Source organism: Abramis brama (genome assembly GCF_963993115.1).
Source record: "Abramis brama genome assembly, chromosome: 23".
In the NCBI taxonomy this organism is placed as follows: Eukaryota; Metazoa; Chordata; class Actinopteri; order Cypriniformes; family Leuciscidae; genus Abramis; species Abramis brama.
This window is the reverse complement of record NC_139985.1, coordinates 5,820,303-5,833,672: the sequence shown is the minus strand read 5'-3', so window position 1 is coordinate 5,833,672 and position 13,370 is coordinate 5,820,303. Positions and strand designations below refer to the sequence as shown.

General features: G+C 34.3%; 1 protein-coding gene across 4 annotated transcripts in view; it reads left to right on the top strand.

The window, feature by feature from the left end:
* The window catches only part of LOC311074680 (uncharacterized protein), a 55,163-nt gene that overhangs the window by 2,600 nt on the left and 39,193 nt on the right, over positions 1 to 13,370 (top strand). Inside the window, exons 7-13 of one of the 4 annotated variants that reach the window (XM_084101464.1) lie at positions 330 to 386; positions 1,848 to 1,901; positions 1,990 to 2,073; positions 2,866 to 2,887; positions 2,968 to 3,008; positions 3,154 to 3,200; positions 3,291 to 3,443. In XM_084101464.1, the coding sequence (XP_083957590.1) occupies positions 330 to 386; positions 1,848 to 1,901; positions 1,990 to 2,073; positions 2,866 to 2,887; positions 2,968 to 3,008; positions 3,154 to 3,200; positions 3,291 to 3,392 (407 nt within the window). In that variant the 3' untranslated portion in view covers positions 3,393 to 3,443. Of the gene's footprint in view, positions 1 to 329; positions 387 to 1,847; positions 1,902 to 1,989; positions 2,074 to 2,865; positions 2,888 to 2,967; positions 3,009 to 3,153; positions 3,201 to 3,290; positions 3,444 to 13,370 lie in introns of those variants that run through there. The other 3 variants (XM_084101466.1, XR_014604341.1, XM_084101465.1) reach the window with 3 other exon arrangements.

Sequence of the window (13,370 nt, the reverse complement as noted above, 5' to 3'; positions counted from 1 at the left end):
ACTTTGGTCACACTTTAGGTGTCCTTAATGTACTTACTGTACATCAAAAAATAAGTACAATGTACTTTTGTGTTTATATTGAATTGCAAAATACTTTTGCTAATATTGAGGTGGGATACAGGTAAGGTTATGGACAGGATTGTGGTATGAGTTAATGGTGATTATTTTGATGATTAACCTTGCAAATTGTTTTCTGCAGATTCAACACCTCTAAAAGTGAAACAACAACTAGTATAGACTAAATGTGACTCTATAGAGTCTATAAATCCATATATATATATATTTTTTTTTTACCAACAACTTTGAATAGTAAGTTCTTAATATTTCAGAAAGCCTGGCTACAGAATCCACGACTTGGTACGAGACCACAATAAACCCTACGCCTGGTGAGCTCCTTTATCGTTATTAAAATATCATTTTATAAAAATGTACGTAGAATATCTAAGTTTTGCAAAAAACAGTGATAGCATTTAAACGGATTATGATAAAACCGTTCTCAAGGTAAAATCTAGCTTTCAGGACACACGTGGAGTTCTGATCTGATCTGATGAGATGCTTTTCTCTGCACCACCTCTGTGTTCATGAGGATCTGAAACACTAAGTTTCTTTCTGTATTACCCTAAAATTTGAGGAACAGTGTGTGGAATCTACTAGATTTAACCACAGGCCTGATTATAAAGATACCATTATGGCATTTAAAAATAAATATAAAAATCATTGAAATATAATAATTTCTTCAGAATATGTATGTATACTATTCTGTTCTATAGAAACTTAAAGTGTTCTGTCAGGCGCTTTATAGAAACTTTGGTCACACTTTATATTAGGTGTCCTTAATGTACTTATATCAGACAATAAGTATACAATGTACTTTTGTGTTCATATTGAATTGCAAAACACTTTTGCTAATATTGAGGTGGGATACAGGTAAGGTTATGGACAGGATTGTGGTATGAGTTAAGGGTGGGTTAAGGTGTAAGGTAAGGCTCAGTAGTGTTATATATGTAATTACTGACATTAATTACAGCTGTAATTACATGCAGGTATTTAAAAAATATATAAGTACAATGTAGAAACATGTATGCTATATACACAAAAACTGCATCATACCAAATGATTAATTAAAATGTTAGTACATAGTATTTAAAGATACCTAACATAAAGTGTGACCTTTTATTTTAATAACATTTATAAATTAAGCTTGTAAACTGCCCATTAAACATAAAAGTATTATGCAATCATTTAAGACATTTTTCCTTATATAGAACCTCTTTGCCATGGACTCTTAAAATTAAAGGTTCTTTATTGGCATCCATATCTTTCCTTTGCACAAAAGGTTCTTTATAGTGGAAGAACGTTCTTAACAACAAGTTGTTTTGGGGAATCCAAAATGGTTCTTCTGGCATCGCTGCAAAAAAAAACTTTTGGGACTTTTATTTTAAAGAGTGCAAGGTTCAAGAACCATAGAACCCCATTGAACCCTTTTTCCAAGATTAGGCTATACACAAAATAACAAGGCAAAATGAATACATGCTTTGGTGAATGTGATTTCACCAAGTATAACGTGTTTCTGCATCAACATTTGTAGACCTTGGAACAATATTCCAATCAGCCAATCAGATTTGAGGGACAAGCTTACAGTTTATGTTAAGTTCAGTGCTTCTACAACAGTGTTATTCACCATCATTTCCCTTTGATTTTAGGGATAAATTATGGGTAGGGTTAGGTTTAGAGATAGGGTTAGGGTTAGGATCATATCTTACTTGGCAAAATCACAGTGACCGATGCTGTTTTTAAGAAATGTCAGAATGTTTAGAAATGTCTATTCCTCCTTTTCAACCATTTAGCTGCCAAAGCTTCAAATCCTGGTGAAACTGATGGCCACAGGACACCAAAAACAAGTACGTATTAACAATCGATTAATCACTGCAACTGAAAACTTAACTTTGCACATGGTGATCATGGATCTGATTTCTTGGTGACACAAAGAAACATGGCTGATCATGGCACTGGCGGCCACCAGCGGGGGGATTTTCCTGACCGGACTCATGGGCTTCTGTCTGTTCTGCATCAGTAAGTTACCTATATGTGGATGTACAGTAAACTGACATTTATTTGTAACAGTTTTAAAACCTGTTAATGTCACCCCGTTTTGAGTATAGATGTGAAAATGCACTAAACTTAAATATGGCTGTAACTGATGAATGCTTTCTGAACTTCTTTTTAAAGAAAACACAAAAGTGGACTTCAAAAAATGAAAGTGTATAAAAGTTATAGAAATTTAGATTTACTGTAAAGCAAATGTACTGTACTAATCAGTTTTATTTTATACAAAATATGTATTTTTGAAAAATCATTTGGATGCTAAAATTACTTTAATAAAAAAACAAAGCCATATGTCTAATCAAGTTGTGCTCCAATTTTAAAGTTGATATCTCAAAAATGGAGGTTCCTGTGGGATGTTTAGGCGCTATACGTCACAAAATCCTCTCCTCTCACAAAACAGAAAAATCATTGAGTCTCAGACCTTTCCAACAATGTGTTTTGTAAAACTTAGAAAAGGATTTGATTATAAAATAGTGCAGTAAATTTGGAATATTACAACATCCACTAGGGAGAGAAGCCAGCTGTCACAACCCTTTAATTTAGATTTAATTTATTGTTTCCATGGTAACATCAAAACAGTTTTGACAGGATGAATTTTGACTGTTTATGCTTTTGAATGATACCTAATTTATAATGATTACTAAAATATGTAATAGGAAAAATAAGATAATATATAAGTACACCAAGTGTAATTAACAGGTTTTAATAATAAATTTGCATCACAACACATTAATGCATTGGTGTGGTATATTTTACTAGGACAGAAGCCAAGAAAGAAGAGGTAAGAATTTTCTAGTGTACTTTATATAGGTGCTTATTTGTTAAAACATTAAAATAAATGTGTACTTTTATTATGTTTAGTCCTATGAATACGTCTGTAGCAGCTGTTTCCCAGAGCCCAGGTAAATACAAATGATTCTATACAAATGATAATGTGCTGCATATTATGAGTATTTTTTGTGCAAAGTATGTTTTATAATTTTCATACAGTAGAAGTTAAAAGTTACAAATGGTTGAAATGAAGGTATTGTATTTCTAATGTGGCAGATGAAGATGATACTGAAGACAATGAGAAACATTCTGAAGAACATGAGGTGAGTACTAGAGACCTGTTTCTTCTAACTTTTACCATATATACTTCTCTTTCACTTCATTTTCATATGTATATTCTTTGTTCTCTATAGGAAAAATTGTACCACGTGTACTGCACCATCCCTGATGATCCTGTAAACACTCATGTGTTATACAGTCTGGCACAAATGCCAAATCATTCTCTGCCAATTTAATTTCTCTTTTATTATATCATTATAATGAAATAAACTGTCATTTAAAGAGATTGTAAATGTGTATTGCCTATGTATACACACACACACACACACACACATATATATATATATAAATAAATGAGTACACCCCCTCTGAACATCAATATATTTTTCTCTATTTTTAAATGATGACAATTGCATTTAATGGAACGATGAAAAAATCCTAAGAGTGACGATGAAAATAGGCCTGTCATCAATATCTGTAAAATAAGAAAATTAGCCCTCTAAAATAAAGACTTTTTATTTTTTTATTTTTTACAGCATCTGCTTCAGTTATTAAGGAAACAGACACAGTCAGACACATGTGTGTCTTTAACATAAATGGAAGAGAAAGTTACTCAGTACAGAGCTCATCATGTCAGCTCTCACTCACTGGATCTCAGATCAGTATTTGGTCAGAAGATCAGAGTTCATCTGTGAGAATAACCAACGCTATCTCACGACCAATTCGTACGAGTGAGTAAAATGTGACTGATTCGTATGAATTCATATGACCTCACTCGTACGAATTCGTAAGATTTGTCTAAAACCCAGTGACGGTTAGGTTTAGGGGCGGGGTCAGGGGTAGGTCATTCGTATGAATTCATACGAATTGGGCAACTCGTAAAATATTTACGATTTAGCAAAAAATCTTACAAATTTGACGAGTGAGGTCCTACACTGTGAAGAAGTCACAAGTTCGAAAACCATCTTCTCATTCTGATCCAGTGACAGCCCAGAGTAAAAAAAAAAAAAAAAAAAAAAAATCCATATTCATATTTGACCGGTGTATAGATAGACATGATGGAAATATAGCAGTTTATGGGGTTTACACAAACAAAATGGTTAAACGAGGGTCAGTTTTATTTGTCAGGTATCAGGTCACATGCAATATTTTCAAACTTTATATTTCAATATTGTAACTTCACCCTGACCCAATTTTGAATTCTGTCAGCAGTTTTCATACCAAGCTCTCTAACTTGTAAGTAATATTTTTTTATTAGCTTAGAGATAAAACTGTACCTGTGGCCATGTCTGCATCTACTGGTTCCTGTAGATCAACTAGATCTTCATATATATGTTTGATGCAGGATTTACATAAGTTGATAAAAAGTAGTTCATTGTATTTTAATTATCAAAATGTAAATTATAACTTGCATCTCTACTTGTAGATGATTTTGTTATACTGTGCACTGTTACAGATTTTGTTTTAAACAACTTTGTTTATTATATTTTTCCTCTGTTTGCTGTTTATTTAGCAAACCAAAGGTAGATGATGTTGTAATCTTCACCACGTGAAATGATTTTTGACTGAGATTTCTTGTTTGTTTTATTAAAGTAAGTGTTGCACTTGGATTCTATCTCTGCTTTGTCCTTGCCTATACACTACAGTAAGTGACTAAAACATTTACTTGAGCTACACTGAAGCAATTCAGGTTCAGTAAGGGCTCTTGTTCTGTGAATTTTAGAAGTTTCTGTTTTCCATGTCAACCTTTTATTTGTCAAGCCTCAACTCCTAGTGAAACTGCTGTTTTTGGAAGACCAAAACCAAGTGAGTATCACCAATCATTTCAAATTAATTGGTCAATAGTACTAATTAAACACATAGCAAATGGTGATCAATCTGAGTTCTTGTGACAGAAAGAAACATGGCTGATCATGGCACTGGTGGACACCCAGTGCCGGCACAAGCCTTTTGGGGGCCCTAAGCAGAATTTGATTTGGGGGCCCCCTCCCACCACGCGGAGTCACCTGTGCTTGACAATTATCGACAAATGTCATGCTATAATGTTACATTTATATTAATACAGTGAGGTTATGTATTAATACAAAATAAATACTTAATAGTAAACCACATCATTTTTCTTTGAATAAATTAGCCAGCTTCACTAGATTTTTCCCCCATTAACTAAAGCCCTATTAGTTATATCTACTGGATTAGTATTATCTTGGGACCACGTGTGATTTAGAAATCACCCCCCACATCTGAATTTCGTGTGGCGCATTCGCACGGGATAAGCGAAGCCTGTGATTTTACTCAAATTTACTTGTCTCCAGGATATGCTTGGAAATGTCTTGTCGTTATAGGTCTAGTTGTATGAAATATCATAATGTTCCTTACCGCATCGCATGCTGCTAGTCATTCATCTCCATCTAATCATTATTTTTGTTTTTGCTCTTCTGATGGTTTTCAGCTTTCTCTTTCTGCAAATTGTATAGTTGTATTAGCCTGGCTAACGTCAGACCTCTTCTCATTGAGACGTGGTCTGGGAACCACATGTTCATTTTCTCGTATTTGAGGCGTGGTTTACGAATGCCCAGAGCCGTTTATTGGGCGCTACGAATGTCTATCAAATGCGCCTGTACTGTGCTCATAGCCAATCATTTCAATTATACCAGATGACGTATGTAGAGCGACAGAAATTCGACGAGGAAGAAGACGAAATAAACTTGCGTTCTAAACTACTTAGAACACTATCTAAGGCTGCATCGAAAGGTAACTTCGCGTCTGATGCCATGTTGGATCCATAGATATAAACAAACTACTTCGGTGTGTCGCATAGACGTCGTCATCGTCTTGCTGCTCCCTCCCCGTTCGGTGATTGGGTTGTCGACAGTTCCCTCACTGAGGCGAAAATCTGGTCCATGGAATCCAGGCTGCCTAGCAGCGTGAATAAAATCGCGGTGCGCACAATGCTACATGGGGAAACCCAGGCTATTATTGTATGGTGTAGCATAGGCTAATTTATTCAAAGAAAAATTATGTGGTTTACTTTTTATTATTTATTTTGTATTAATACATAACCTCACTGTATTAATTTATAATGTAAGTTAATAGGGTTGCAAAATTCTGGGAATTTTCAAAAATGGAAACTTTCCATGGGAATTAATGGGAATTTAAGGGAATTAACAGGAATTTATGGGAATAAATGGGAATAAACTGGGAAATTTCAAAGTTGAAGGTTGGCTCTTCATAGGGAACTTAATTATAGTTGAGGAAAGTATATTTTAGCATAATCTTGACTAAAACAAACAGATGCCATTCAAATACACTTGAATATCCATGCCATTCCTCAATAACATGCACATAGCACACTGCTTACTGCATGGCTATTGAGACCACACCCCCTACTGGCACTGTGCATGCCTCCATCACATGTACAGAAGCAGAAAGCACAAGACTATTGAAGGCACACATTTGAGCCTGTGGACTAAACAAAGTGAAGTAAGTTTTGATGATATTATGGGGAAATATATTTATTAAATGTTTAAATTGCAAATATCACATACAAATGTATTCATCTAGTAGATAGCAAGCTGATAAGTTAGATGCTAAATAAGCTAGCATAACTTTATTTACCACACAAGGCAGATGCTAGCTACTAGAGATGCACCGATTACAATTTTCTTGGCCAATTCCGATTTCCAATTTTTCATTGAGTTTGACCTGCCGATACCGATTTTAACCAATTCCAATTTCATTTTTTCTAACCACTTTACAGCACCACAAATATTTATTTTCTATCTTGTCTTTAATAAAACATTTTGCATAGAACATAGAAATTGTTTTGAACAGATAATCGCTATACAATGGAACTATATAAATTACTCCTGGTGTGGGAAATTAAAAGTTAATTAAAATTAAACTAAAAGAAAGCTTATACTGTATATTGTGACTAGTTTACTCTTTTTTTTTATAAAACACCATATAGTACTTTTACCCAAACTGAATAATAAAAACAAGTTTAAATGGGTACATTTTTTTCAAAATTTCCAAAATTCCTCAGCTCAACTTCCCATGGAAATTTACCGGAAATTTTCCGCCCCTTTGCAACCCTATAAGTTAATCACTCTATAGATATTTCACTATAGAGTTATATGATCCAGCACCCAAAATACTATCAAACCACTCCATTCTTGTGAAAATGATATTGAAAAATTTTTTGCTAATTTTTCCATTCTTGTTTAAAAAAAAATATTTTTGTTTTTTTAAAAAAAATGAAGTTAAAAAATATATTTATTTTATATTTTATTTTTAAATCATGAAACTTTATCTAAAAAAAAGATGTCCTGCATTTTCATGTCACTACCAAAACAGTGAATGTTGTAGTCCATTGGCTGAGACTGATTTTAACCACACCCCTACATTTTTGATCAGGAAATATTCCTGTGTCCCTCTCTCTCATGTGCTATATGGTGAGTAGATTGATCCCATCATTTTGAGGTAAATGTGTTCTAAAGTCTAAAAATCTGTGTGTAACTTTAAGGAATGTCACTACCAAACTCATTTTTTCTGCTATTGAGCAAACTTTTTTGGATGTTATTCCATAAAATTTAGTTGTTATATGTGTTCAACTGTTCTGACCAGTGATTGCTAACCATGTGCTGATTAGCATCTTCGAGCTAGGCTCAAAAGTATCTAAAATGGTCACTACCAAAACAGTCACAACCGAAACATTTTCTTGAAGTTTCGGTTGTGACATTGTTTTGGTAGTGACAAAAGGGAACACATAATCCTTTATTTGGAGGAATAAACTACATTTTAGTACAGTTATGCAAATAATTACTACTGTAGTATGTTTTAGTAGTGTTTTAGTATGCAATATTCTGTTAAAATTCTGTAATGTGATGAGGTTACAATTACTTAAGGTTGCAGTCCATGATACTAGCTTAGGTGTAAGGTTGTTGTCAGTAATGTTAATTTCTATGATTAACTTGACAGGGAGAATGACATAAAACACCAACATGCCTAAAAAAATAGAAAAACTACAACAGAGAGACAGAGAGAATACAAACAAAGGTTGAGGGAAGACCCAGTGAAGTACGAGGAATACTTAAGGCAAGAAAGAAATAAGAAACGAAGGGAAGAAGGAAAGTTGAAGAGTATCAGTGAATTATCTGACAGGGAGCAAAGACATGTCAGAAAAGCATGGAGGAAAAGACAGAAAAGACACAGGATGATGGTGAAAAGACAAAAAGAGATGGAGACATTTTGCAGGGCTTCCACACCACCTAGCACTTCCAGTGAGGGTGATCAGACACCAGTACACACACACACACACACACACACACACACACACACACACACACACACACAGTTCAGTGGTTCTGGAGATTTATCTGAATGAGGAAAATTATTCTGAAATTAATGTTTTATGTAAACACACACACACACACACACAGAGTTCAGTGGTTCTGGAGATTTATCTGAATGACTCATAAACAAAATGTTGAAAATGTGAAAATAAAACAAAGTGGTTCTGAGTCTACATTGTAAGTTGTTGTTTTTTTGGGAAGAAAAATCTATGAGCATACCTCTTCTCACTTGCACCTCAAGACCCAAAGTATAGAATAGCTCTAGGTGTTCTTATAAGATATTTACTGTCAGATGTGTGTCTGCTATATGTACTGACTGCATATGTGCATCATAGTTATTTATTTATATTAACATAAAATGTGGACAGTCTGATTCAGCCATGGCAAACTAAGTATTGTGGTCACTACCAAAACATTACTGTCACTACCAAAAATGTGCAGTCACTACCGTAACATGGGATGTTTTGTCAAAAATAAAGTATATTGAATTATCAACTAAGATGTTATGATAGTGTTTGGTTCAATGCATATTCAAACTAATGAATCCTTAACTTTGAAATCAGTACGATAAACGTTATGCCTTCTACAAAGAAAGATTGGGTTCAAAATACAACAAATCTCATAAATCACACTTAAAATATTATTAAAATTATAATCTTTATTGATTTAACCAGTAAAAATATTTTTTAAAAATAGAAAAAAATATATTTATAAGGTAGATGTAAACAAAATCTGAATAGGTCATTATAAGCCTTCTTAATAAATTATTTAATATTGTGTTTCGGTAGTGACAAATTTGGGGAGAAGGAAAATATTCCAGCATTTTCTGAAAATACAATATGAGAATTAACTGCACAATTACTAGAAAAGCGTACCTTGGATATTATACAATTTGCATACATGCAAAATTTGTGGGAAAAAACAAAAAAATTTCAAGATGTTTCCAACTCTGACTTTGCACCAATTCTGTAGAATGGCCCATATATATTTCTTTTCTTTTTAAAACTGCAGACTAGAGAACATTTAGTAACAGTAACTAATTGTAAAGCGCTTAGCCATTTTTGTCTCGTGCACTGAAATCTACAACAAGCTCAGCGTGAACGACGTTGGCCTAGCAACCGTTAAGCGTCAGTCAAAACATTACTTTAACCACCGAGGACGGTGTATACACGAAGTAAGTTAATTACTGAAACTTATGTTACCTAAGATTTGCATTTGTATTTAACTCGACCGTAATGTAGCATACATGTAACAGTAATATATATACTATATATATATATATACTATATATATATATATATATATATATATATATATATATATATACCTCTCGCTATTGTCATAAATATAAATATATATATATATATATATATATATATATATATATATATATATATATATATATATATATTGTACTAGTGCAAAGTGCACGTGCAAGTTCAGTGACAGTTTTATTGTGTGGTAGAAAGCAAATACTGATACTGACATAACTTAATGACATACAATAAATATGGACAATTTTACTACACGATTGAGGGAGCTGGCTACACAGTGAACTGTCAGAATGTTTATTTTTTAACCACAAACTTGGCACTGCACTTACTCGTGCCCATAGCAAGACACCTGACAAGTTTGAAATCCATCGGACTAGCTGCTAACGGTTCGAGAGATATGCGAATAACAGACACAGAGACAGATAGCAGTGTTGCCAGATCTCGCGAGACAAATAAGCAACCAGGCCAGTAAAAACAAGCCCAAAACAAGCGACCCCCCCCCCCCCCATCCCATACTGTCTATGCCCCCCCCCCCCCATCCCATACTGTCTATGCCCCCCCCCCCCCCCCCCCCATAGACATATTATTAATTAATAATACAATTTATTAATAATAAATAAACTGTGACGTAGGGACTGATTTTAAACTGTTGCTACAGATTGTCAATTTACATCCATGTGGACAGATTGGTTAACGTTAACTGTGCGCAGTTTTGAAAAACTGTAGCCTACACATGGTAACGTTACAGTTTATTTTTATTTTTGTTGTTTATTTATTATGTTTCTGTGAACATACATTATTTATCTGTTCATTTATTATGTTCTGTGAACATACACAGAGCAATAATGCGGTGCATTTTGATGTCTTGTCACAAGTTGAGCAAATTAATTCCCCAAGGTGATCGGCTGATTTAATTTATGTGTGACAAGCTACATCTACCTTTAGCACAGCTCTCGATCTGTCTTGACTCGTTGTGTTTGGAGACCGTAAATCCAATGTCCGGAAGCCTCATTGAGGAGAACGGTGCTGCATTTTTAGCGCAATTTTCCACCGGACAAATTGCGATTGTTAACTCATGATTTCTGTTCTGTGCGTCTGTGTGCACCAATCTTGCACTTCTATCTACTCCTCAACCAGACCACCTAGAGACTTCGGGTTTTCGGCATTATGTTAAGGAAGGTCTAATCTCGGGAACGCACAAAAAAAATCCAGGAAAAGATTTACTATCTCTTAGTGTTGTGATCCCATGAGGTGAGAAAATTGCGCTAAAACACTCACTGAGTTGTTATTATTTGTTTTAAATTATTTTCGAGGTCCGCTACATACTCTGCACAGTGCTTTTGAGTCATCCCCCACGACAGGTTGAATCCATACTTTTACTCCTTTTTCTTTCTTCCGACTCGCGCGTATTTTCATTTAAACGTCACTGACGTTTTCCTAACCATAAAAAAACAGACTGCCTCTGATTGACTAACGTTAGTACTCGTTAACACAGTCTCACCCCAAAACGTCACGTACTGACGGGTCTTGACCAAACGGCAACATACGACGAAAAGGGTACCCCTAAAACGTCCATATGTGACTATTCGGGTTATGGGTAGGTTTAGAAACTACGTTTAAAATATAGGCAATGTCTGTTTGACAACTTTTTATGGAGCTGGGAACAAGCCCAAAATAAGCAACTACACTTTAGAAACAAGCCCAAAAAAACGCAACCCGCGACTACCAATATTTGTAAGCGACTTTACAGAAAAACAAGCCCAAAGTCGCTTATAATAAGCGGACTTGGCAACACTGACAGATAGACAGACCTTTCTGTAATTTATAGTTAACGATAGATAGATAGATAGATAGATAGATAGATAGATAGATAAGTTATATAAATATATACCTCTCTCTATTGTCATATTTCATGGAATACAGTGCTAAGTTAACTTAGATACTTTGTAACAATGTTTGGTTAAACATTAGTTACTGTAATGCATGAAACAATTCTGCTTTTTTCATAGGTAGGCTAACTTTTTTTCTTACGGTTTGGATAAGAGTTTATGGACAAAAAACAAAGTGAAAACCATCCTAACGGATCTGGCATGTTTTGTCCTCACCCTTCAAACAAGTCTAGAGAGGGTCACGGGGGCAAACTGCCCCCTCTGAGGGGCATCTACTCTGATCTTATAACTACATCAAGCAAAAGTCTGCAACAGGTAATGTTAAAACATTCTTTCTATTCTTTTACTGCTTCTTTTTCTGGATTCCATTTGAATTATTGAGATTTTTTTTTTTTTTATAATCAAAAAGCATGTATAATCAGTTGAATAAAACTCTAACAGTTTATAATGTAACAATAAAAGTTCCCTATGAAAAATGTTATTTTTCCTCATTTCCATTTCCCCCCCAATTTCTGTTTTGTTTATTTATTTAGTGTTCTTTGCTTTATGATTTATTACAAATGTATTATCAAAAGCTTTGGTAATCAAATGCATTCATAAAACTTTACAACAATATAAAAAAAAGTGTACAACAAGTGTTGATTGAAGTTGTATAGTTACACATTACATTTTTATGACTGAATTCCTCTGACTATAGAGTGCAACAGTCAGTTTCTCTTTTTAAACCTTTAAAGACAGATCTACTGTAAGCTATGAGGTTGTTAATAGATGGTATTTGCTTCTACTGAAGCCGTCAGTCCGCATTATTTCAGCGTATTTTTTAAAATAATCTTATTTAACAGTAGCATTCATTAAACTACATTACTCATGCTGTACAGAAAATTACACCAGTCAGAGTAAAAAAAAGCAACAAGTGCCAAAATAGCTCTTTAGCTCAGCCTACTCCCATGAAGCACCGCAAATTATATAATCGAGTCAATGTAGCTGGTTGGCTTGGTTCATGGCTTATAAATCTTTAACAAAGTCTTTTTTTAAAACCCTACGGGTAAAAAATGAATCGAAAAAATACTTCCGGAACCAGCGCTGCTGAAAAAGGGCACGGTAACTGATGAACTCTATTCTGTCTGCATTTATCCACATCACAGAAATCAAGGGGTCATACTCATTCATACACATACATGTAAACATAAACATATAGCCTACTTACCTTGTTTTGTTAAACTAGTGCAAAAGGCCCGTGCAAAATCTGTTTTTGTGTGTGTTTTTAGTAATTGTTGGTTTTGTTGTGTTTGAGTGCTCATTGTTACAATTACACAGCAAAAGTTCAGTGACATTTTTATTTGTGCACACAGTGAACTCCGAGAAAACGCTACGCTTGAGCAAACAGTTTGTGAATAGGCTACTACAAATGATGGCCGTGAAAGAGACTGTGAACGCATTGAATAGGATATAGTTGGTGAATAGCATAGGCTACTATTACACAGTAGCGATCGCGTTAAGCGCACCAGAATGAAATATAATATTCAGAAGTAAACAGCATAGCTGACTTATAGATTCAGTTAACATCCACAAATGAATAAGCGCGTCAATTCAGGGAGCAGTGCAAAGTGCCCGTGCAAAATCAGTTTTTGTGTGTGTTTTTAGTAATTGTTGGTTCGGTGTGTTTGAGTATTCACTGTTACAATTACACAACAAAAGTT